Source organism: Apiospora aurea (genome assembly GCF_038362705.1).
Source record: "Apiospora aurea strain CBS 24483 chromosome Unknown utg000003l_segment0_segment0, whole genome shotgun sequence".
In the NCBI taxonomy this organism is placed as follows: domain Eukaryota; kingdom Fungi; phylum Ascomycota; class Sordariomycetes; order Amphisphaeriales; family Apiosporaceae; genus Apiospora; species Apiospora aurea.
In genome coordinates this window covers 1,155-21,486 of record NW_027117390.1, presented here as the reverse complement: position 1 = coordinate 21,486, position 20,332 = coordinate 1,155, and the positions used below count along the sequence as shown (strand labels likewise).

The 20,332-nt window shown below is 53.5% G+C and overlaps 6 protein-coding genes across 6 annotated transcripts; 3 read left to right on the top strand and 3 right to left on the bottom strand.

Moving 5' to 3' along the window:
* Positions 1-334: 334 nt before the first annotated feature.
* Positions 335-1,618, bottom strand: PG986_003835 (uncharacterized protein; the record flags this gene model as incomplete). The annotated part of the gene is made up of 2 exons (XM_066840057.1): positions 335-1,240; positions 1,307-1,618. The coding sequence occupies 2 exons, from the start codon at positions 1,616-1,618 to the stop codon at positions 335-337; spliced, it is 1,218 nt and encodes a 405-aa protein (XP_066702684.1).
* A 570-nt stretch (positions 1,619-2,188) lies between these two features.
* On the bottom strand, positions 2,189-3,526 carry PG986_003834 (uncharacterized protein; the record flags this gene model as incomplete). Its single annotated transcript, XM_066840056.1, has 4 exons — positions 2,189-2,681; positions 2,735-2,775; positions 2,823-3,187; positions 3,244-3,526. The coding sequence occupies 4 exons, from the start codon at positions 3,524-3,526 to the stop codon at positions 2,189-2,191; spliced, it is 1,182 nt and encodes a 393-aa protein (XP_066702683.1).
* A 999-nt stretch (positions 3,527-4,525) lies between these two features.
* PG986_003833 (uncharacterized protein) lies at positions 4,526-4,912 on the top strand (the record flags this gene model as incomplete). Its single annotated transcript, XM_066840055.1, has 2 exons — positions 4,526-4,535; positions 4,743-4,912. 2 exons carry the CDS (start codon positions 4,526-4,528, stop codon positions 4,910-4,912), a joined length of 180 nt encoding a protein of 59 aa, XP_066702682.1.
* Positions 4,913-5,475: 563 nt separating this feature from the next.
* On the bottom strand, positions 5,476-7,277 carry PG986_003832 (uncharacterized protein; the record flags this gene model as incomplete). Its single annotated transcript, XM_066840054.1, has 4 exons — positions 5,476-6,444; positions 6,503-6,970; positions 7,042-7,179; positions 7,254-7,277. The coding sequence occupies 4 exons, from the start codon at positions 7,275-7,277 to the stop codon at positions 5,476-5,478; spliced, it is 1,599 nt and encodes a 532-aa protein (XP_066702681.1).
* Positions 7,278-12,127: 4,850 nt separating this feature from the next.
* Positions 12,128-16,367, top strand: PG986_003831 (uncharacterized protein; the record flags this gene model as incomplete). Its single annotated transcript, XM_066840053.1, has 2 exons — positions 12,128-13,674; positions 13,748-16,367. The coding sequence occupies 2 exons, from the start codon at positions 12,128-12,130 to the stop codon at positions 16,365-16,367; spliced, it is 4,167 nt and encodes a 1,388-aa protein (XP_066702680.1).
* A 1,363-nt stretch (positions 16,368-17,730) lies between these two features.
* PG986_003830 (uncharacterized protein) lies at positions 17,731-18,347 on the top strand (the record flags this gene model as incomplete). Its single annotated transcript, XM_066840052.1, has 2 exons — positions 17,731-17,928; positions 18,162-18,347. 2 exons carry the CDS (start codon positions 17,731-17,733, stop codon positions 18,345-18,347), a joined length of 384 nt encoding a protein of 127 aa, XP_066702679.1.
* Between the last annotated feature and the right edge of the window lie 1,985 nt (positions 18,348-20,332).

The window sequence follows — 20,332 nt, the reverse complement described above, 5'->3', positions numbered from 1 at the left end:
GTTGTTTCATGGCGAGCCGGGGTTGCCCAGTGGCCTGCAGGCGACGCGGATCGCTGTTAAAAAAGAGATGGGCAGACACTGGGACACTACACTCACTACTTGACGTACATGACCAGACGCCGGTCTTTTCCAGCGACGGTTAGCGTACGCCAACCCACTTTCAGATCGATGGCCGATGGGGTTTGCCTGGCCTTTTCCGCGGCCGGCTTGCGAGGTAGTAGGTTCAGAAGCGTTGCATTCATCATACGCAGCAATAGCAGCGAGCAAACCTCGAGCTAGTATCTTCATGACTCGTGTACTCTAGCTCGTGCACTTTAGCTCTAGATGGACCATCCTACGCCTCGGGCTTGGGCGACTTCTCAAAACTCCTCATCGGCTCCAGCCCCCACCTGTCAAACATGTCCTTGTCCTCGTCATACCCGTTGCACTCGGTCGTCAGCATCTTCTCGCCCGTGAAGATGGCGTTGGCGCCCGCCATGAAGCACAGCGCCTGCTTCTCCTCCGCCATGGTCTTGCGGCCCGCCGCGATGCGCACAATGGTCGCGGGCATCAGCACGCGCGCCGTCGCCACCGTCCGCAGCATCTCGGTAAACGCGAGCGGCGCCCGGTCGCCCAGCGGCGTCCCCGGGATGGGCACCAGCGCGTTGACGGGGAAGCTCTCCGGGTGCGACGGCAGCGTCGAGACGGTGTGCAGCAGCCCGACGCGGTCCTTGGTCTCCTCGCCGAGCCCCAGGATGCCGCCCGAGCAGACGTGGATGCCCGCGTCGCGCACGTGGCCCAGCGTCTGGAGGCGCTCGTCGTACGTGCGCGTCGAGATGACGGACGGGTAAAACTCGCGGCTCGTGTCGACGTTGTGGTTGTAGGCCGTCAGCCCGGCCTCCTTGAGCTCGCGGGCCTGGTGCGCGTCGATCATGCCGAGCGTGACGCAGGCCTCCATCCCCAGGTCGCGCACGCCGCGCACCATGGCCGCGATGTTCTGCAGGCTGTTCTTGCGGCCGCGCATGTCGCGCCAGGCGGCGCCCATGCAGAAGCGCGTGCTGCCGTTGTCGCGGGCGACGCGGGCCGCCGCCAGCACCGACTCGACGCTCTCGACCTTCTTGGCGGCCAGGCCGGTGCCCTTTTGGTAGCGCGTCGACTGGGCGCAGTACTTGCAGTCCTCGGTGCAGCCGCCCGTCTTGATGTTCATGAGCGTGCACAGCTGCACCTCGGCCGGGTTGTGGAAGCGGCGGTGGATCGTGCTCTGGAGTTGTTCATGTAAGTGTATGCACTACCTCATGTATCATGGATGGCGTTCCATGAATCTTACTGCTTGGTGTACGAGCTCCATGAGCGGCTCATTGTAGATGGCCGCAATCTGCTCTCGCGTCCAGTCGTTTCGCGGCTCGGTCGCGGCCACGGCGGCGCGGAGAACGTGGTTGGGCTTGGCGGAGGCATTGAGGGCAGAGACGGGCGGGATGGGCAGGGTGGACTTGGTCCATGCTGGCGTCTCGACCCCGACGGCGGCGTATCCGCGCGTGCTCGTGGATGCGGGGTTGGAAGCAGTCGTAGCAGTCGTAGCAGTCGTAGCGGTAACAGGCACCCGCGCAGCTAGGCGACGGGCCGTGATCCTAAACGCCATGGCCAGCGAGCGATGAAAAAAGTCAACAGGAAAAGAGAAAACGACAATCCAAGTACGCGGGGCAGAATGCAAGAAAACGTTTCCTTTTATCCGACCGTTATTAATTGCCATGTCGTGATTGATCGATGCCGCGGCCGTCCCCTCTCTCGCTTGCATCAGCGGCTAGGCCCGGCGTTCTCTTCGGTCCTATATGCAGGTGCTGCATTCAGCTTGCAGATCGGCTGCAGATCATGGGGCCACTAACTCGAGCTCTGTGGCAAAGCGTTCCATGTTTGGAAAACCCGGTTGCGGCCTTTCGAAAACACGACAGAACAGGTTTCATTGAATAATAGGTAGTGTATCCAAGAACTCCATGCTAGTAAAACACTCATATATTTCCGGCCCACAGGATCCTGCACATACTACTAGACTACACACACCCAGAGCGGGGTCTGACTGACCAACCTCAGCATTCTTGGCTACGAGTCGCAGTGCATTAACTGGCAATGACATGGAGTCTCAGTGATGATTATATAAACGATACTAGTTATAGTGGATTTCGATACTCGAAGCCGGGGAAGGAAGCAGAATCTACACCGGGCTCTCAAAGTCGTCGTGCTTGAGGTAGCTCGTCGACGACTCGGACTGGGCATCGTCGTCCCGACGGTCGTTGTGATGGCTGACGGTGACGGTGGTCTGCGTGGTCTTCTTGATGGCCCGCTCCTGGCCCGCGGCGCTAAAGTCCTCGTCGCGCGGGCTGTCGCCGACGCCGGCGCTAAACTCGTGGTGCCCGCTGAGGCCCAGCACCCGGGCGTTCTTGTTCCGGCTGCTGGTGGCCTCGCCGCCGTCGTCGAGCCGGTGGCGGTTCGACGAGCCGAAGAGGTTGGTGGCCCGCTTTTTGCTCGTCGATTTCAGTTCGGTGCCCTGCGACCGGGACCGGGTGCCCTGCGACGACGACTTGTGGGGGCCGAGGCCGTCGCTGTGGCCGCCGCCGGTGGCGCGCACCACCTTGGCGATCAGGCTGGCGATGTTCATCTCGATGTGGAGCTTCATCATGTAGACGAGCGGGTGGAATTGGAGGTAACTAGGGAGGTCAGTCGACTGGTAGACTGGGCTCGTACTTGACGGGCAACTTACACAATATCGTTGGGGATGGACATGGACGCAATCAGAATGCACTGCAGACGGTTAGCGCACGTTTCCGGTAGGATCCGGGTAGACCTACATCGAGAGCAATCGAGCAGCCGACCATGAACAGGTTGAAGCGGTACAGGGGCATGTACTTGTTGAGGCCATTGTCGATCAGGTTGCGGCGGATGAGCAGCACAAAGTAGATGCTCAGACTGCTGTCGACGCAGAGGAAGATGACCTTTTCGAGGCGGTCCCAGATCTTGTTGACGAAGATGTACTGGTCCGAGATCTGCAGGCGGGCGGGGATCCAGATGCAGTAAACGCTGATGTTGACGACGCTGAGGATGGCGAAGACGCCCCACCGGATCTTTTGCATCTTCTTCTGGTCGAGGGCCAGCAGGGCGATCCGGTTGATGATGATCTGGCAAATGCATTGGATCTGAATGGTCCAAAAGGTCACTGATGACGGTCAGTAGGTGTGAAGGGTGGTGGATAAGAGTTCTTTGTCTACCCACAGATGAAGAAGAAGATCCAGAAGCTGGGCACAATGTACCCCCGAATATAGCACCAGCACAGCACGCCAATCGTCATCGAGGACGTCCACTCGGCCCAGATCATGATGGTGTAGACCGACACCTGCCCCGTGCGGCGGTACATGGCCTTGGACTGCTTGAAGGCCTTGGAGGCCGTGAACAGGCCGGCCGCGATGGTGATGCCCCATATGATGCTGATGATCATGAAGTCGTCGACGGAGCTCTCGTGGTATTGAAACCGGTCGGGGACCAGGAACCCGGGCATCGTGGCGGCGGCGGCGGCGTTGCGTGGGGAGGAAAAAAAAAGAAGGAAATACTAGAGAGAGCGACGGAATGAGCGAACGAAAGTTGGTGAACTCCGGGCACAACTTCACGTGGCTACAGCCTTGTTATAAGGAATCCGGTTGGGACGGGCTGCCACGAGATAACATGGCAGGAACGGGCTCGACCCTGCACATGGTGGCGGGAGCCGTTTTGGGAATGCTGAAACCCGGGTCATGACAAGCGGCGCGTGGGTTCCGCCAGTAGACAAGCAGCACCGGGGAGCTGGGTGTGTAGTTTATGAGCGGCTGTCGATAGTCCACCAGCCTATAATGGGCCAAGGAACCAAACGTTGACGCCACTTCGGCCATTGGTCGCCCAGGCACCAAGGGGCATCGGTCGGGTGGAGCGGAACTTGCGTCCGGATGGGGCCATTACCCCGTACTGAAGATTGTCTGCAGCTTGGTTTCTGCTGCTGGAGCGTCCCGGTTGGCTGGTCCGGGCTGTCCGCCCTGGCCAGGGACCGGATCAGGACAAGCGCCAGGATCGCCGCCTCGATACGCGCACAGATGCGGCCCAGCATCTGGCCGGAAGGTGGATTGCGATCGAGTCAGTGGGGGAAGCAGGCTAGTCGACCCTGAGACGGAGCGGGATCCGGGCCTGTTGCTCGTTTACCAACATCCGCGCCTGGCTCGAAAGGCTGGGTCCGGGTAGAGCACGGCGGTAGTCGTCTACGAGTCCTGGCTGTTGCTATGTTGAGATTTTCCCGTCACAGTTTTGGTGCGAGTCCCGGTAGTAGAGTGGGTGGCATACAGCAATACCATGACAGCCACGGCTAGGCCATGCGGAAATGGAACATGCCCCGAGTAGTACTGGCTAGCCTCGAACTTGTCAAACCGATCCTGGCCGCCGAGGGCTCTCCCGTCAAGTGTTGTCGCGGGATATCTGTCAAGCGTGGCAAGCAAGGCCATCCCTGCCGACGGCGACGCTGCCGGCTGATCGCATGAGCACCGGTAAACTAGATCGGAGGGGGCTAACGCCGGCGGATCTGGGGCGGACAGGAAGCTAGTGCCCCTATCCCCTACTAATAAGGTTCAGCTACTGGTTCCAACACACCCGCAGATTACTGACCTAGGTGACTACTGACTTGGGTGCCTACTTACCTAGGTGGCGGAGGTGATGCGCCAGTAATTACCAGCCCAACCGGGCATCATCGTCAGCCAACGCCCGGAGCACCCACATGTTCCACCAAGACAATTCTGCGGCCATGGGAATCGGCCACCTCGATGGGCCCGCCGATCTTGTTCGGGAACTCGCGCGGCGACGCGCCAACGAGGGCGAGCAGACTGAGATGGTGTTGATCACGATCAGGAAGAAGGAGGACGAGTGACGGATTGCCGAGGCACCTGATGATACCGGAAAGAGAAGACCGACTCGACCCGGCTGGCCGACGACACCCCGCGAGTTTGACAGTTCCGCCTAGTACACCAATACAGAGCGTGCTACCGTCACATGCTTGCTTCTCTACTATGCCATGTGACATGATCCATTTGATATATTTGCTCTATTTTGAGCTATTTGCCCTTGCTCCTCGTCTGGTAATTGCCATGAAATGAGAAACCTAGATAAAGCCAAATGAAAATGTAAAGTGTCCCTTCTCTCGTACATGACCTTCCTGCCGGCGTCGGAAACAGTGACCAGCCGTCCGCCGTAGAGGATGCTGGAAGATTCCCAAGACCTAGCTTGGATGCCCGCCCTTGCCTTCGACATGTCCGTGGCGTCCTCTGCTCCCCGCGCAGACTGTCGGCCTGAGTAGCACCGATCTCTGTGGAGATCTCTACCAAGAAACATGTCCCGAGGAGTGTGTGATGCGACTTACATGTTGCTTTGCCCTCCTGCCAGCATGCCAAGCGTAGCCGCTGGCTAAACCCATACTCACCCTCTGCGGCCCCGTCAGTCGCCCCTCCAGACGACGTGGCCGCCCCCGATGCGCAGCTCTGGCTCGGTGGCCAGGCGGATATGCAAACACTGTCTATCCGGATCCGGGTGGGCCGCACAGCGACCAGGAAGCCCGTCCTCTCGTTCCCGGACCACGGCGCCGGCGAACCGCGGTCCGCGCAGGGCCAGCTGCTCGAAGCAGTACCAGACGTTCTTGCGGGCCTCGGTGAAGAGCCGACAAACGTTGTCCTGCGCGCGGGGCTCGGCCAGCGCGGCGACGGCCGCCCGGAAGATCTCGTCCTGCTTCGTGGTTAGCCCGACAATCTCCAGGGGTCTTACCCGGTCCAGCGTGAGCTGTAGGCCGCTCCTAAGCCTGTTCCACTCCAACCCCTTGGCGTCCACGGGCCTCGTGCCCGAATCCGACCTCCTGCGCCGCTTGCTCGGTACGGCGGGCGTCGTATTCGACGACGGTCTCGAGGATCTCGACGTCGATGCCTCTGCCGACGTCCCGGCCGACGATCCAGTCGACGGCCGCCCGCGGACGTTCCGAGAAGAAGAAGACGAAGTGGGTGTCACATGCGCCCGTGGTGGCTGGCGCTCGGTACCCTTGACCCGCTGCAGCAGGTCGTCATTGACCCGGTTCAGCTCGTCGACGGCCGAGTAGGCGCCTCCGAGTTCCGCGGTCTTTTCCTCCAGCAGATCCTTTAGGTGGTTGATGGATTTTCTCGACTCGCTTTCCTGCTCACGGGCCCGCTGCCGTTCATGATGCAGCTGCCCTTCCAGCTGCCGGCCGGACTGCATCTCGGCCGTGGCACGTTCGATGCGCCCGGCATACTCACCAAACCGGTCTGCCAGCCCCGACATGTCCTCGTAGCTCGAGCCGGCCTTGCCCGCCATCTCTTCCATGCTGTTGGCGACAATATCGTTGACCAAGCCGACCGAGGCGTGGACGGAGTGGGTCGTGTCCTCGGCCGCGTCCTTGATCTCGCCGAGCGCCTGTCCCACTTCCCCTCGCCAAGATATACTGGACAATCTCCGTCACCTTCTCGGCAATCCGCGCGCGGGAGTCGGCCGCCATCTTCTCGAACTTGCCCAGAAGCTCCTGCTGCAGTTGCGCGCGCTGCGTGCCCCACTGCTGCTTCTCGGCTGCGAACTTGGCCCGATCGACGTCGAGCCGCCCCTTTTGGGCCCGGGACTCGTCGTCCTGGTCCTCTTTCGTCTTCGCCAACGACTGCTGCGCCGCCGCCAGCTGGGCGCGTTCCGTGTCCAGCCGCTGCTGCTGCTGCTCTTCGGCCAGGCGGGCCTTGTCCATCCACGAGTCCCTGTCTCGCGTCAGCTGGTCTCGGTCCTTGTCATGACGCTCCTGCGCCTCCTTCGCGGCATTCTGCTGCGCACGCAGCGCCTGACGCTCTTCCAGCAGCCGGGTCTCCTCGTCCTGTTTCTTGCGGACCAAGCGCTCCTTTTCGTCCTCGTACTGCTTTTGCTTCGCCTCGAGCGAATCCCGAGCCCCCTGCAGTTCCCCCGATCGGCTTGCACTTGCTCGTTGTACCCTTCCCGGAACCTCTCCTTTGCGGTATTCACGTCCGACATCTGCTTCGCCGCGGCTGACCGCTCCGCCTCGATCTTGGCACGCTCGTCGGCGCAATGTTGCAGAAACGCCTTCTTCTCCGTTTCCAGCCCTTCCCGCTCGCGGTCCAAGGTTGTTCTTTCGTCCTCGAGCTGCGACCGCCCCGCAGCAATCTTGGAATCGGCCTGTTTCCGATCCTCTTCCACTTTGGACTGCGCCTTCTCACGCTCTTCCGAGGCCCGTCGTTCATCTATGTCGCATTTGGCGTTGTTTTTGGTGGTTTGGTGATGGACTTGGTCAAAATTCCATGGTCGTTTCTACACCCTATTTCCCATCTTTTAACGGCTGCGACGCCGCCATATTTGCTTCTAGTATATTTAAACTTTGCTTAAATATTTATAATACCGGTCCTTTTAATTTTATTTATTTTTATAATTTTTAACCGTTTCGACGTATACGAATTCTTTTTTTAAAGCTCGTTGGAATCTCGTCGTGCGTATTTAATAGGGGATTAGCGTGGCCGCTAGCGGGCACGGGCTCACCTTCGTTAAATAGTTGTATAAAGGCCTATTCTACCGTATAAAACCTTTTATGCCCCACCTTTTTTTATAAAAGCTTTAAATGTTACACTTTCTTTTATAAAAGCTTTAAATATTACATTTTTATACACGTATAAATAAACCTTATTTTTCGCTAAACCCTTATAACCCTTTTAACCTTATTAACCTTACTAACCTTACTAACCGACTTTATCGAATAAACCACGTTTCGTATTTTTAATCGTAAATAACTATAAAAAAATGCTTTAACCGACTAAATAAGTATAATTTTAATAAGTATAACGTGGTTTACCACTACGCGACGTATATCACTTAGCGACGCACTTTTTTTACTTCTCGACCCTTTTATATAAATTAATTTAATTATAACGCTTAAAATTAATTAAAATTACTCGCTATCCGATTCTTCGTTTAATTTTATATCTTTTTTATATATTTGCGTATTATAACTTATTTCGCCGTAAATATTATAGCGCTTTTTACTAGTCGCCTTCCGTTTCGACGAACCCTTATTTTTATTTTTATCGGGCGCTGAACGCTTTTTTTTTGCTTTCTTATTTTATAATTATTAAGATTTTTTAATAATAAGGACTTTTTTAAACTAAACTCGCGATTTTTTAGTTCTCCGGCGCTTAAAAAGTGTTAAATTAGCCTCCTTTAATATATATATTTTATTACGTATAAAGGTTATTTTATAAACTATTTTAATTATACTCTTCGCTATTTAGTTTACCGTATTTAAAATCGGCGTCGAAGAGCTTCTTTAATAAATAAATACCCTTTTTTTAATATAAATAAAGTACTTAATTATTTATTAAGGGTTAAACGGCGTTTAAAGGTCGTAGGTACTAGCCGTCCTTAAACGAAATAAGTTAAGTGTAAGCGTCCGGAGACGCATATTTAATTTATTAATTACTTCGTTAAGATTATAAGGTATTAAACTAGATACGCTGAATTTAAATTTAATGTTAACTTCCGTAAAAACAATAAAATACGCGGCTTTAAAAGCGATAAAGAACTCGAGCTTAATAATATAGTTTATAAAAGCTTTAATAAATAGCTCGATTTTTTTCGAATAAACACGTTTTAAAGGCGAATAAAATATTATATCGAGAGGTTAAAGTAAGTGTAATAAATAAGGAGGCATATTAATAATAATAATATTGTTATTTTAGTAGTATATTTCGAATTCGGCCGAAATATAGCTTTCGTGGCCGTCGAGAATTAAGAGGCGGTAACGATCTTTCGTTTACGATCTGGTATATTTATCGAAGTGCTTAATTTAATTTAAGCCTGTCTCGTTATTAATTTAGTTATTAAAAATCGGCTTAATTACCTAATCGCTTAGTAAATTAGTTTCGCGGGATTAATTCGCGAGGTAATATTAGCTTTAAACGATTAAAAACGGCGGAATATATTAACCCTACGAATTAATATATTTAATTGCCGTTATTTATTCTTAATTATTAAACTAGACCGATTTCGCTTTTTTACGCCGCTCGGCGCGTATTATGACGAGTATTAACCCGATTATACCTATTATAAAGCCGGTCTCGTCGAAATTTTAAATATTTTCGTTAACGATCTCGTATTTCGCTTTTATATTCGTAATTAATATAAACTAAGCAGAAATAATTTTAAAATTTTCGTAAAAAGCCCTTTAATAATCGTACCGACGATTTATTTTAGTTTTTAAGTCCGGGTTATAGTTAATAAAGCGTTTAACCTAATACTTATCGACGCGGTCGCCGCCGCGCGACGCGGTAAAAAAATTAGCTATATTTTTTATATTAACGAAATCGGGAGGCATCCCATAAATATTTAAATTAATTATATATTTACGAAGTACCTCTTTTTTAATTAAATTTATTTTATATCGTTTCGGTCGGATTTCGCGTTTTAAAGTTCGGCCGTGGATTCGATAGCGTAAAATTAATTCGGGTATATTATAAGCTTTTATTATTACTCTTTAGTTTATTTAATTCGGTCCGTTTCGTGTCGCTTGAATTATTAAAACTATTCGATCTTTTTAGAATTAATTAGGCATTATAGTTATAGAGGTATTACGCGTTAAAGTTTAATTGTATTAAAATTAAATTAAAGTGCGTCGTTAAGTAATATGCGTCGCGTAGTGGTAAACTACGTTAATTACGTTATAATTATTAGTAATTAATCGAGGGGGAAATCCCTTATTCGCTATTATAACGTGGGCTTAGCGTTATAATATACACTTTATTTTAACCGTATTTAAATCCTTTATAAAAACAATAGTTACCGAAACATATTAAATAAAATAATGTACTATGTATTTTAAAACGAAGTAACCGCGGGTCCGTCCGGTTTTTTTCGTAATTAACATATCGCCTCCGCCGGGCGATATTAAAAATAAAGCTTAAAAATATATTATAATATAAACGTTATAAAAAACTATTTACGGGGAATAGATCCGTATTTTAAGCCTTCGCGCCTTCGCGTTTATTTAAATCTTTTCCTTTGCCCCACAGTATTTCTTTTTACGCGTTTAATAAGGCCACGTTGTTAAAGCCCGGCGGTATATAGCTATTATTTAAAATTTACTTAAACTTTTTGTTTCGCGCTTTATCTCGAATTATTTATTAAGACCGTAATATTTATAATATACCGTATAATAACCTTTTAAAATTAACCTAATTATAACCGTGTTTTTTAATAGCGTAATATAATTATAATTCGTTTTTAAACGGCCATTTTTAACGGGTTTACGGCTCTTTTCGAGCCGTTAACCGCCGCGCGTTATCCCGCCGTTAAATCTCGGCCGCGTTATTAACGTACCGAGCCTTAACCGCGTTAAAAAACTACGGCATAAATAGCCCGTTTAAAAACGCCGGCGTTTATTTTAACAATAACGATTCGTTCGCGTTTCGGCTTTAAAAACCCGTATAACCGAAACCGCGTTTATTATTATTACCGGTTATTTACTTTAATAGGGGTAACTCGCTCTCGTTAACGTTTAAACCGTTCTCGTCGTTAAAAAATAACGAGTAATATTAAAACCTTGGCCGCTTATTTCGTATTAAGTTCGCGGCCTCGGGCGGGCTAAGCCTTTTACGCCGCTTAAAAGCTTTTAACCCCTTAACCCGACTTACTTTTAAAAGTACGCTTAAATTATTTAATCGGCGTTATAATAAAACCCGGCGGCGTTTTTTTTTATCGGGGGAATCGGTAAATAACTCGGCGCTTATATCGTATCCGAGTTTTATATAATAAAAGCCGCTTCCTTATTTACTATTTTTATACCCGCCGGCGAATTAACCGAGGAAATCGATATTAGTATAATAAACGTAAATATAGTAAGTATAAATATAGTAAGTGTAAGTATAATAAGCGTAAATATAATAAGCGTAGGTATAATAAGCGTAAATATAGTAGGCGTAAATATAGTAAACGTAGGTATAATAGGCGTAAGTATTAAAAAAGTAAATATATTAATCGAAAAAACTATAAGAAATACGGCCATAGGCTCGTTAAACGTAAATTTTTTTACTACGACGTAATTTAACTAAAAATTCTCTTTTAATTTAAAAACTATAAGTAAAACCGCGGCCGCCGAAACTTTATTACTATAAAAACTCTTTTTAAATAGCGATTTCGATCTTACCTTTAAGCTCTCTAGGTTCGCCTCGAGCTTAGAGTTCTTTAATAATTACGACTATTATTTCGTATCCTATCGAAATTATTTACTTAGCTTATACAAGGCTATAAACTCGTAAAACTACTCGGCGTTAATTATAATAGTATTAATAACTATAAATAAAATAATGCCGTTTAAAGAGAAAAACGAGAAAAATATAATAATAGAAAGGTCGGTTTTATTAAAAATAAGCACTCGTTTTTAATAAGCTATAAAACTATTTGTTTTAAGTAAAGTATATTCGCGTTACGTAAATAAGTAATATGGCTATTATTTTTCCCGCTATAAGCGTTTATTTTCGATAGTTATTTATAGCGACCTAGGCGTTATTCCGCCCGTTATTTACGAAGAATAATCGGCCGTTTAGCGTAAGGTTAGCGTTACGTATAGGCCCGTTCCCGTAGGACCGCGTTACGTATAATAACGCGACCGGATTAGCGAGGCTGCGCGGCCTTATTTTATTTAGGGTTATTTAAAATTATTAAGGGTTATTTAAAATTACGTAAGGTCGCGGTTACTAAGGGTTTTTTTATGTTTCGTTAAGTTATTATTATAAATAATAAAGTACGTACCTAGGCCCTATTCCACCGGCCGTTCTTCGTGAACGTATGCCCATTTGGCGTAGGGTAAGCGTCGCGCACGGGCCCGTTCCCGTAGGACGGCTTCACGTAGGACGGCGCGCGTCGATTGGCGCGCGCGCGCGCCCCCGGGGGGGGCCCACGTGGGGTTGGGGTTGGGGCGGCGTGGTCGAGCTGGTGTGGTTCTTTTTCTTCGGCTTGGTTCATTGGGAAAGAAAAAAACAAAAAAAAACAAAAACAAAACAACGACAACAAGAACAAAGCCAGAAAAAAAAAAAAAAGAAAAAACGACATGGCGACCCCGAATGGAGACAACAGTAACGACGACGACGACGACGACGACGACGACGGCGCGCAGGCGGCGGTCGCCTTCGACCGGCCCCGAGGGGTCGTGCTCTGCCTCTTGTGCGGCGTGGGCGTGGGCGCGGCGGCGGCGCACTTCCGCAACCGGCACCGGTTCACGGGCGCGCGGCTCCAGCGGGTGCTGGCGCGATGCGGGTCGGTCGAGGGCGGCGCGCGCGATCCCGCGACGGTCGCGCTCCCAGCGGACGGGGGCGCGGCGGTCGAAGGGCTCGCGCGGCTCGCCGGCTACGCGTGCGCGCGGGATGGGTGCGCGTACCGGACGGTAAACTACAACAACATGCGGCACCACGCCCGAAAGGCGCCGCACGCCGACGCGGCGGACGGGCGTACGAGTCCCGGCTGGACGCGGGTCACGCTGCAGTCGTATACGCCGGGGCGGCACGCGCGGTATTGGATTGTCGCCGCCGACGACGACGACGACGACGACGATAACGACGACGACGACGAAGAGAAACAGGACGGCGAAGGCAGCGGCGAACCGGGCGACGGCTGGGAGCAAATGCTCGCGGCGTACAGCACGCAGCTAGCCGCCGAGGAAGCGGCGCAACGCCGTGTCGCCGAAGCGCCCGCGGGACTCGACGGCGACTCGGTCTGGGTGCGCGAGATGGGCTGGGCGCGGCACCTAGCCGGGAAGGACCTCGTGGCGCTGTACGAGGCGAGCGCTGGCCCGGTTTCGCGGGCGGTTCGGGCGAAACTACGCGACCGCGGCGCGCGGGCGGAGCAGGCGCGGCTGGCGCGGCTCGCGGGCGCGTTCGACGGCGAGGTGGCGCGGTCGCTCGAGCGGGTGGCGTGGGTCCCGCACGAGACGCTTCGCTGGCTCGAGAGCATCGACCCGAGCAAGCCGGCGGGCCGGCCGTTCCGCGCGAAGGAACACGCCGACACGATGACCCGGTACCGGGGGTACTGGCAGCGTTATCTCTGCTACTGCGTGCGGGCGCACGGGCTCGGGCGCCAAGAGGCGGAGGCGCAGCGGGGGGTCCGATTCGCGGACCGGCAGTGGGACGCGTTGGCCGACGTCGTCGACGCGCTCGAGGAGGAAGAGGAGAAGGAGGAGGAAGACGACGCCGCCGACGGCGAAGGCCGGGACGCGCGGGGGCTGTTGGGCCGCGCCGTTTTCCAGTTCTGCGTTTACTCGCTTCAGCAGAAACTCGGGGGCCGGATTTTCGAGAGCCCGCTGCTGCACTTCGCCGCCGTACTCGGGATCGACGTCGAGCGGCGGGCGTGGCGGGCGGCGAAGAACTACACGAACCAGCTCGCGGGGCTGCTCTGGTGCGGGCGGGTGTTGCTGCTCGAGGCGGCGTTCGAAGGCCAGCCGGACGACGCCGAGGCGGTTGACGTCGACGCCGTCGAGCACTTTAAGCAGGAGCACCGGGCGTGGCTCGCGGACGGCTCGCACACGCCGGTCAGCACGATCGTGCGCTGGATGGCGTACGGGAAAGGGTTCCGCCGGCAGGAGGGCGGGACGTCGGCGGTGCGGTGGGAAACGGGGCCGGAGAAGGAGATCTTGTACTACTTCGGCCAGCGGATCCGGCTCGGGGCGTTCCGGCAGGGGGGCGTGCGCCGTCGTCGACGAGGCCGAGGCGCTGTTGGGCGAGCTTTGCTTCGGCGGCTGGGGCGCGCTGGCGGCCTCGCTGGATCTCGCACGCGTCGTCGATACCGTGATGTTCGAAGGGGCCGGCCGGTCGTTTGCGACGCACGAGGCGAACCGCTGGCTGCGGCCGGGCCACGCGCGGCTGGCCGAGCTCGCGCGCGCGGCGTTGTGGGACGGCAAGCGACGGCGGTGGCGGAACGGACCGGTACGGGAGTGGCTCGGCCGGCTCCAGGCCTTCCGGCGCGCCCACCTCGTGAACACGCACGTTTGGGGCGGACAGCCCGGCCGCGGCCCGGAGATCATGACGCTGCGGCACGGCGATACGCAGCAGCTGCTCCGGAACGTCTTCGTACTCGACGGGGAAGTTATGCTCGTGACGGACCGCGATAAGAACAAGGCGATCCGGGGCATCGGCCGGAAGGTGGCGCGGTTTCTGCCGGCGCGCCTCGGCAAGATGATGGTCGCGTACGTCGTCTGGCTGCTCCCGTTCGAGCGGTTCGTGGAGACGCAAACCGGCGTGCAGGGGGCGGCGCCGGCGCTCGCCCCGCTACTCTGGAGGGACGGGCGGGTGGGGGCGTGGCAGACGGCCGAGCTCAGCAAGCAGCTCGTGCGCGTGACGGGCCAGCACGTGGGGGTCGAGCTGTCGGTGGCCGATTACCGGCACGTGGCGATCGAGCTGGGGCGGACGGTCCGCGGGCTCGTCGTGCGGCAGCTCGAGGTCGATCTCGCCGGCGACGACGACCGGGGCGGCGACGGGGCGACGGTCGAGGACGCGGCCACGGGGGAGGCACGCAAAGGGGCGCGGTTCGAATCGGTATGGGATCTGCAGGCCACGCACGGCAGCGCGGTAGCGCGGCAGCACTACGCCGTCGACGTCCGGTTCCCGAACCAGCTCCAGCCGCAGATGGTAGCGAACTTCCGCGAAATCAGCCGGCTCTGGCACCGCTACCTCGAACACGGCAAGAACGGCGTCGATTTTCACGGCAAGAACGGCGTCGATTCTCACGGCGGCCACGGCGAGGAAGCCCCGAAAAAGCGACGTCGCAGCACGCACGAGCAAGCGGACGAAGATCCTATTACGGCCACGACGCCGGCGGCGAAGCGGTCCGAACCTACGCCCGACCCCGCGGCCGAACGGCGGCAACAAAAAGCCGACGGCGCGCTTAAAACGCTACTAGGCAACGGGGCGCGTTGGCGGTCGGCGGAGCAGGAAGACGCGGCTCGTCGGGTGCTAGCGCTAAAAGGAAACGCCGTGTTAATCGTTGTGCTCCCTACCGGTGCGGGCAAGAGCGTACTATTTTTGTTGCCGGCGGTACCCGCTATGCACGCGGGGGTAAGTCTCGTCGTCGTCCCGTTTACCGCGCTGATTAACGACCTCGTGCGGCGCGCAACGGACGCCGGGCTAGACTGCTTACATTGGCAGCCGGCCGAGGTCGAAGGGCGCGACGAACAAGCCCGGGTCGCGCGGCTCGTCGTCGTAAGCGCCGACGTCGCGACGAGCAGCGAGTTTCTCGCGTACGCGGACAGCTTACGCGCGAGGCGGCTGCTTCGGCGTATTTTCGTCGACGAGTGCCATACCGTGCTGATGGACGCCGCGTACCGGCCGCGGCTCGAAGAGCTCCGGGAGCTCCACCGGTTCGACTGCCCCGTGGTGCTGCTCACGGCGACGCTGCCGGTGCGGCTCGAACGCGCGTTCCGGCAGGCGATGCTAGCTGAGGAGGCCGCGATCGTACGGGCGCCGACGACGAAGCGGAACATCCGATACCGCGTTACGACGGTTACGCCGGGCCCGACGGCGGTCGAGGACGAGGTAGTACGTACCGTGATCCGGCTACAGCGCCGCTGGCGGGACGACGAAAAGGGGGTGATATACTGCCGAACCCAGCAAGCGTGTGAGGCGTTAGCGGACAAGGTCGGCTGCGCGTTTTACCACAGCGGCGTGGACGAGGCAACGCGGCAGGCGCGGCTCGAGGCGTGGATACAAAGGAAGGCCGACAACCACTGGATCGCGGCTACGACAGGGCTAGGGACGGGGGTCGACGTCCAGGGGATCGTGGCGGTGGTACACGCGGGGCTACCGTACGGGCTAGTCGACTTCGCGCAGCAAACGGGCCGGGGCGGGCGGCGGGAGGGCGAGACGGTCGATTCGGTCGTCGTTTGGGACGGGCGGGCGGCGTGGCAAGCCCCGCAGAGCAGCGACGTCGAGCAGCTCAACCGGCAGGCGATGACGTGGTTCGTACAGAGCGTTGACTGCCGGCGGGTAGGGCTGGGGACGTTTCTCGACGGGCAGGGCCTAGACTGCGCGGGGGTTCGAGGAGACGCGTGCGACCGTTGCGAACGTCAAGGACAGGGTCCGGGTCAGGGCCCGGGCCTAAGTCTAAGTGAGGGCCGGCTCCAGCGGTGGTACCGGCAGAAGTACGAGGCCGACCGGGTATTACAACGTTGGCTAGACGAGGTACGGGGAGGGAAATGCCCGGTCTGTTTTATAAAGTGGCAACAACGAGGACGGCCGGCCGAGCTTAAAAAAAATCTCGCACGCATTTACGTCGTGCCGTACGATCCCGGCGGCCGCGTATAGCGCGTGGCGAGAGAAGCTGCGATTCGGCGAGTATAGCTGCTGTTACCGCTGTGGGCTACCGCAGGCGTGGTGTACAGGAGCGGAGGGCGAAGGGGTGGCCGGGGGCGGGTGTCCGTGGATCGACACGGTGCTCCCGGTAGCGATGCTCGTCGGGACGAGCCAGTCGCTACAGAGGCTGGTACGAGAAGCGTTCGATATAGACGCGAGCGACGAAGCGTATACCGGGTGGCTTTGCCGAACGCGGCGGGTAGACGGGGTAGTTGCTACGAACGCTTTCGCGACGTGGCGAGCGATTATATTGTCGTGTTTTTAGCCTTTATTTTTCGAGTTTTATTTTTTTTCTTAGCCCGGTTCGATGAATTGCTTTCGTATTAACCTTGTGTACTCGTTGTTGAGAGCGAAATCTAGAGCTTTTATGTCGTTGATGTTAGCTTTTTGCGGTCTTAATCCTGGTCCTAGCCGTGGTGGTCCTGGTGGTCCTGGTGGTCCTGGTCCTGGTTGTTCCAGGGTAGGTACAGGGTAGCTCCAAGGTAGGTACAGGGTAGCTACAGGGTAGCTATAAGGTAGCTTTAGTATTTTATGGTGGTCCTAATTGTGTTAATTTAATTCTTAGATAAACATAAGTGGTGTCATTCTGTCCGGAGTTGTCTGTTCCACGGACTCGGGCTATAAGCTCGTTGATGTTAGCCGTCGTGGTCTCGGCCGTGGTGGTCCTGGTGGTGGTGGTCCTGGTGGTGGTGGTCCTAATTGTTCCAAGGTAGCTCTAGGGTAGCTATAGGGTAGCTCTGATATTTTATAGTAGTCCTGGTCCTAGTAGTCCTAGTTATATAAAATCTACGATTTTTATGCCGTTGCTCCGTTTAACGTTCGCTCGAGGGCGATATCCTTTCTAACGATGGATCTTGGAATACGGGTTTGAGTCGGCCTTTGGGTTTAAAACGGCGCGGTGGTCCTGGCCGTGGTGGTCCTGGTTGTTCCAGGGTAGGTACAGGGTAGCTACAGGGTAGCTTAAATCTTTTATGGTGGTCTTATTCTTAATGGTTCTAGTTGAGTTTCTTTTTTATCTTAGCCCGGTTCGATGTATTCTTCTCGTATCGACTTTGTTAACTCGTTGTCGAGAGTGAAATCTACGGCTTTCATGTTGTTGATGTTGGCCTTTTTGCGGTCCTGGTCCTGGTGGTGATGGTGGTCCTGGTCCTGGTGGTCCTGGTCCTGGTGGTCCTGGTGGTGTTAGTCCTGGTGGTCCTGGTGGTGGTGGTTTTAGTTGCTCTAGGGTAGCTACAGGGTAACTAAAGGGTAGCTACAAGGTAGCTTTAATATTTTATGGTGGTCCTAATTGTGTTAATTTCATTTTTAGATAAACATGAGTGGTGTCATTCTGTCCGGAGTTGTCTGTTCCACGGACTCGGGCTGTAAGCTCGTTGATGTTGGCCGTGGTGGTCTCGGCCGTGGTGGTCCTGGTGGTGGTGGTCCTGGTGGTGGTGGTCTTAGTCGTGGTAGTCCTAGTCGTGGTAGTCCTGGCCGTGGTGGTTTTGGCCGTGGTGGCCCTAATTATTTTAGGGTAACTATATAAGAAGCTCGACTATGTCTAGATATCCTATGAGGGAAGCGAGCATTAAAGGAGTTGCTCCGTTCGACGTTCGTGACTCGAGTAACTCTTGTTCTCTTTACCGGTAAAAGAAGGGTAGTGCGGCGTGCGGGAGATTTCAAAGTAGTTACAGGGTAGTTACAGGGTAATTACAGGGTAGCTTTAGTTTTTTATGGTGGTCTTAATTGTGTTAATTTAATTCTTAGACAAACATGAGTGGTGTCATTCTGTCCGGAGTTGTCTGTTCCACGGACTCGGGCTGTAAGCTCGTTAATGTTGGCCGTGGTGGTCCTGGTCGTGGTGGTCCTGGTCGTGGTGGTCCTAGTCGTGGTAGTCCTGGCCGTGGTAGTCTTAGCCGTGGTGGCCCTAATTATTTTAAGGTAGCTATATAAAAAGCTCGACTATGTCCAAATATCCCATGAGGGAAGCGAACATTAAAGGAGTTGCTCCGTTCGACGTTCGTGACTCGAGTAACTCTTGTTCTCTTTACCGGTAAAAGAAGGGTAGTGCGGCGTGCGGGAGATTTCAAAGTAGTTACAGGGTAGTTACAGGGTAATTACAGGGTAGCTTTAGTTTTTTATGGTGGTCTTAATTGTGTTAATTTAATTTTTAGACAAACATGAGTGGTGTCATTCTGTCCGGAGTTGTCTGTTCCACGGACTCGGGCTGTAAGCTCGTTAATGTTGGCCTTTTTGTAGTCCTGGTGCTGGTGGTCCTGGCCTTGGTGGCCCTGGCCGTGGTGGTCCTGGCCGTGGTGGTCCTGGCCGTGGTGGTCCTGGCTGTAAATGGAGAATAAACGTCGGCTAAAGTTACGAAACTAAATAATATATCTAAAACTCGGTTAGCATTGCATTCTTGTAATCCAGGTACCTAAGTGTGGTGATATGTGGATGTTAAGGTGGATAGTAGATAGACGGGCATTAGTGGTAATGGGAAGAAGTGGCGATAAAAACGAACTATAAGAACTAACTTACCTCTCAATAATGTAAAACGCAGTGGGTGTTACGAGTGGAGTATCGAATGGGATAGAAAGGGCGTGGTGATCGTGGTGGTGGTGGTCCTGGTGGTGGTAGTCTTGGCCGTGGTGGTTTTAGTTGCTCTAGGGTAGCTACAGGGTAGCTACAAAGTAGCTTTAGTATTTTATAGTGGTCCTAATTGTGTTAATTTAATTCTTAGACAAATATGAGTGGTGTCATTCTGTCCGGAGTTGTCTGTTCCGCGGACTCGTGTTGTAAGCTCGTGGATGTTGACCTTTTTGTAGTCCTGGCCGTGGTGGTCCTGGCCGTGGTGGCCTTGGCCGTAGTGGCCTTGGCCGTGGTTGTTTTAGTTGCTCCAGGGTAGCTACAGGGTAGCTACAGGGTAGCTACAGGGTAGCTCTAGTATTTTATAGTGGTCCTGGTAGTGGTAGTCCTGGTGGTGGAAACGAACCATGAGAACTAACTTACCTCTCAATAATATAAAACGCAATGGGTATTGCGAGTGGAGTATTAAATAGGACAGAAAAGGCGTGGTGATCGTGGTGCCAATTGCGTAAGGAGCGGATTAATAGCCCTAGCCGTGGTGGTCTTAATCGCTTTAGTGTAGCTATAGGGTAGCTATATAGTAGTTTAAGTATGTTATGGTGGTCTTAATTGTGTTAATTTAATTCTTAAATAAACATAAGTGGTGTTATTCTGTCCGGAGTTGTCTGTTCCACGGACTCGGGCTGTAAGCTCGTTAATATTAGCCGTGGTGGTCCTAGTGGTGGTGGTCCTAGCTATAAATAGAGAATAAACGTCGGCTAAAGTTGCGAAACTGAATAATACATCTAAAACTCGGTCAGCATTACATTCCTACAATCCAGGTACCTAAGTGTGGTGATATATAAATGTTAAGGTGGCCGTGGTGGTCCTGGCCGTGGTGGTCCTGGCCGTGGTGGTAGTGGCGATAGAAACGAACTATAAGAACTAACTTACCTCTTAACAATGTAAAACGCAGTGGGTATTGCGAGTAGAGTATTAAATAGGATAGAAAAGGCGTGGTGATCGTGGTGCCAATTGCGTAAAAAGCGGATTGAGGGCTACGACAGTTCCCTACCGAAGTTTATGAGTTTGTGTGGTACATGAAATTATTTTGGCGAAGGCTCCATTAAGCTTAAAGTCTATTGGATAAAGCTTATGTAAAAGGCGAAGGTAGTTGTAACTTTACCTAGGCTACCTCGGCAGGAGAGCTGTGTACAGGTTCACGATGCGATTCGAGCGCAAGGTCCTGTATACGGTAGGAAGACGGAGATGCGTGGTGATGAGAGGAGTGTTGCTCTAAATGAAGGAGGAGAGCCCGGTGACTCCCTAGGCCCTATTCCGCCCGGTTGGCGTAGGGTTCGCGTCGCGCACGGGCC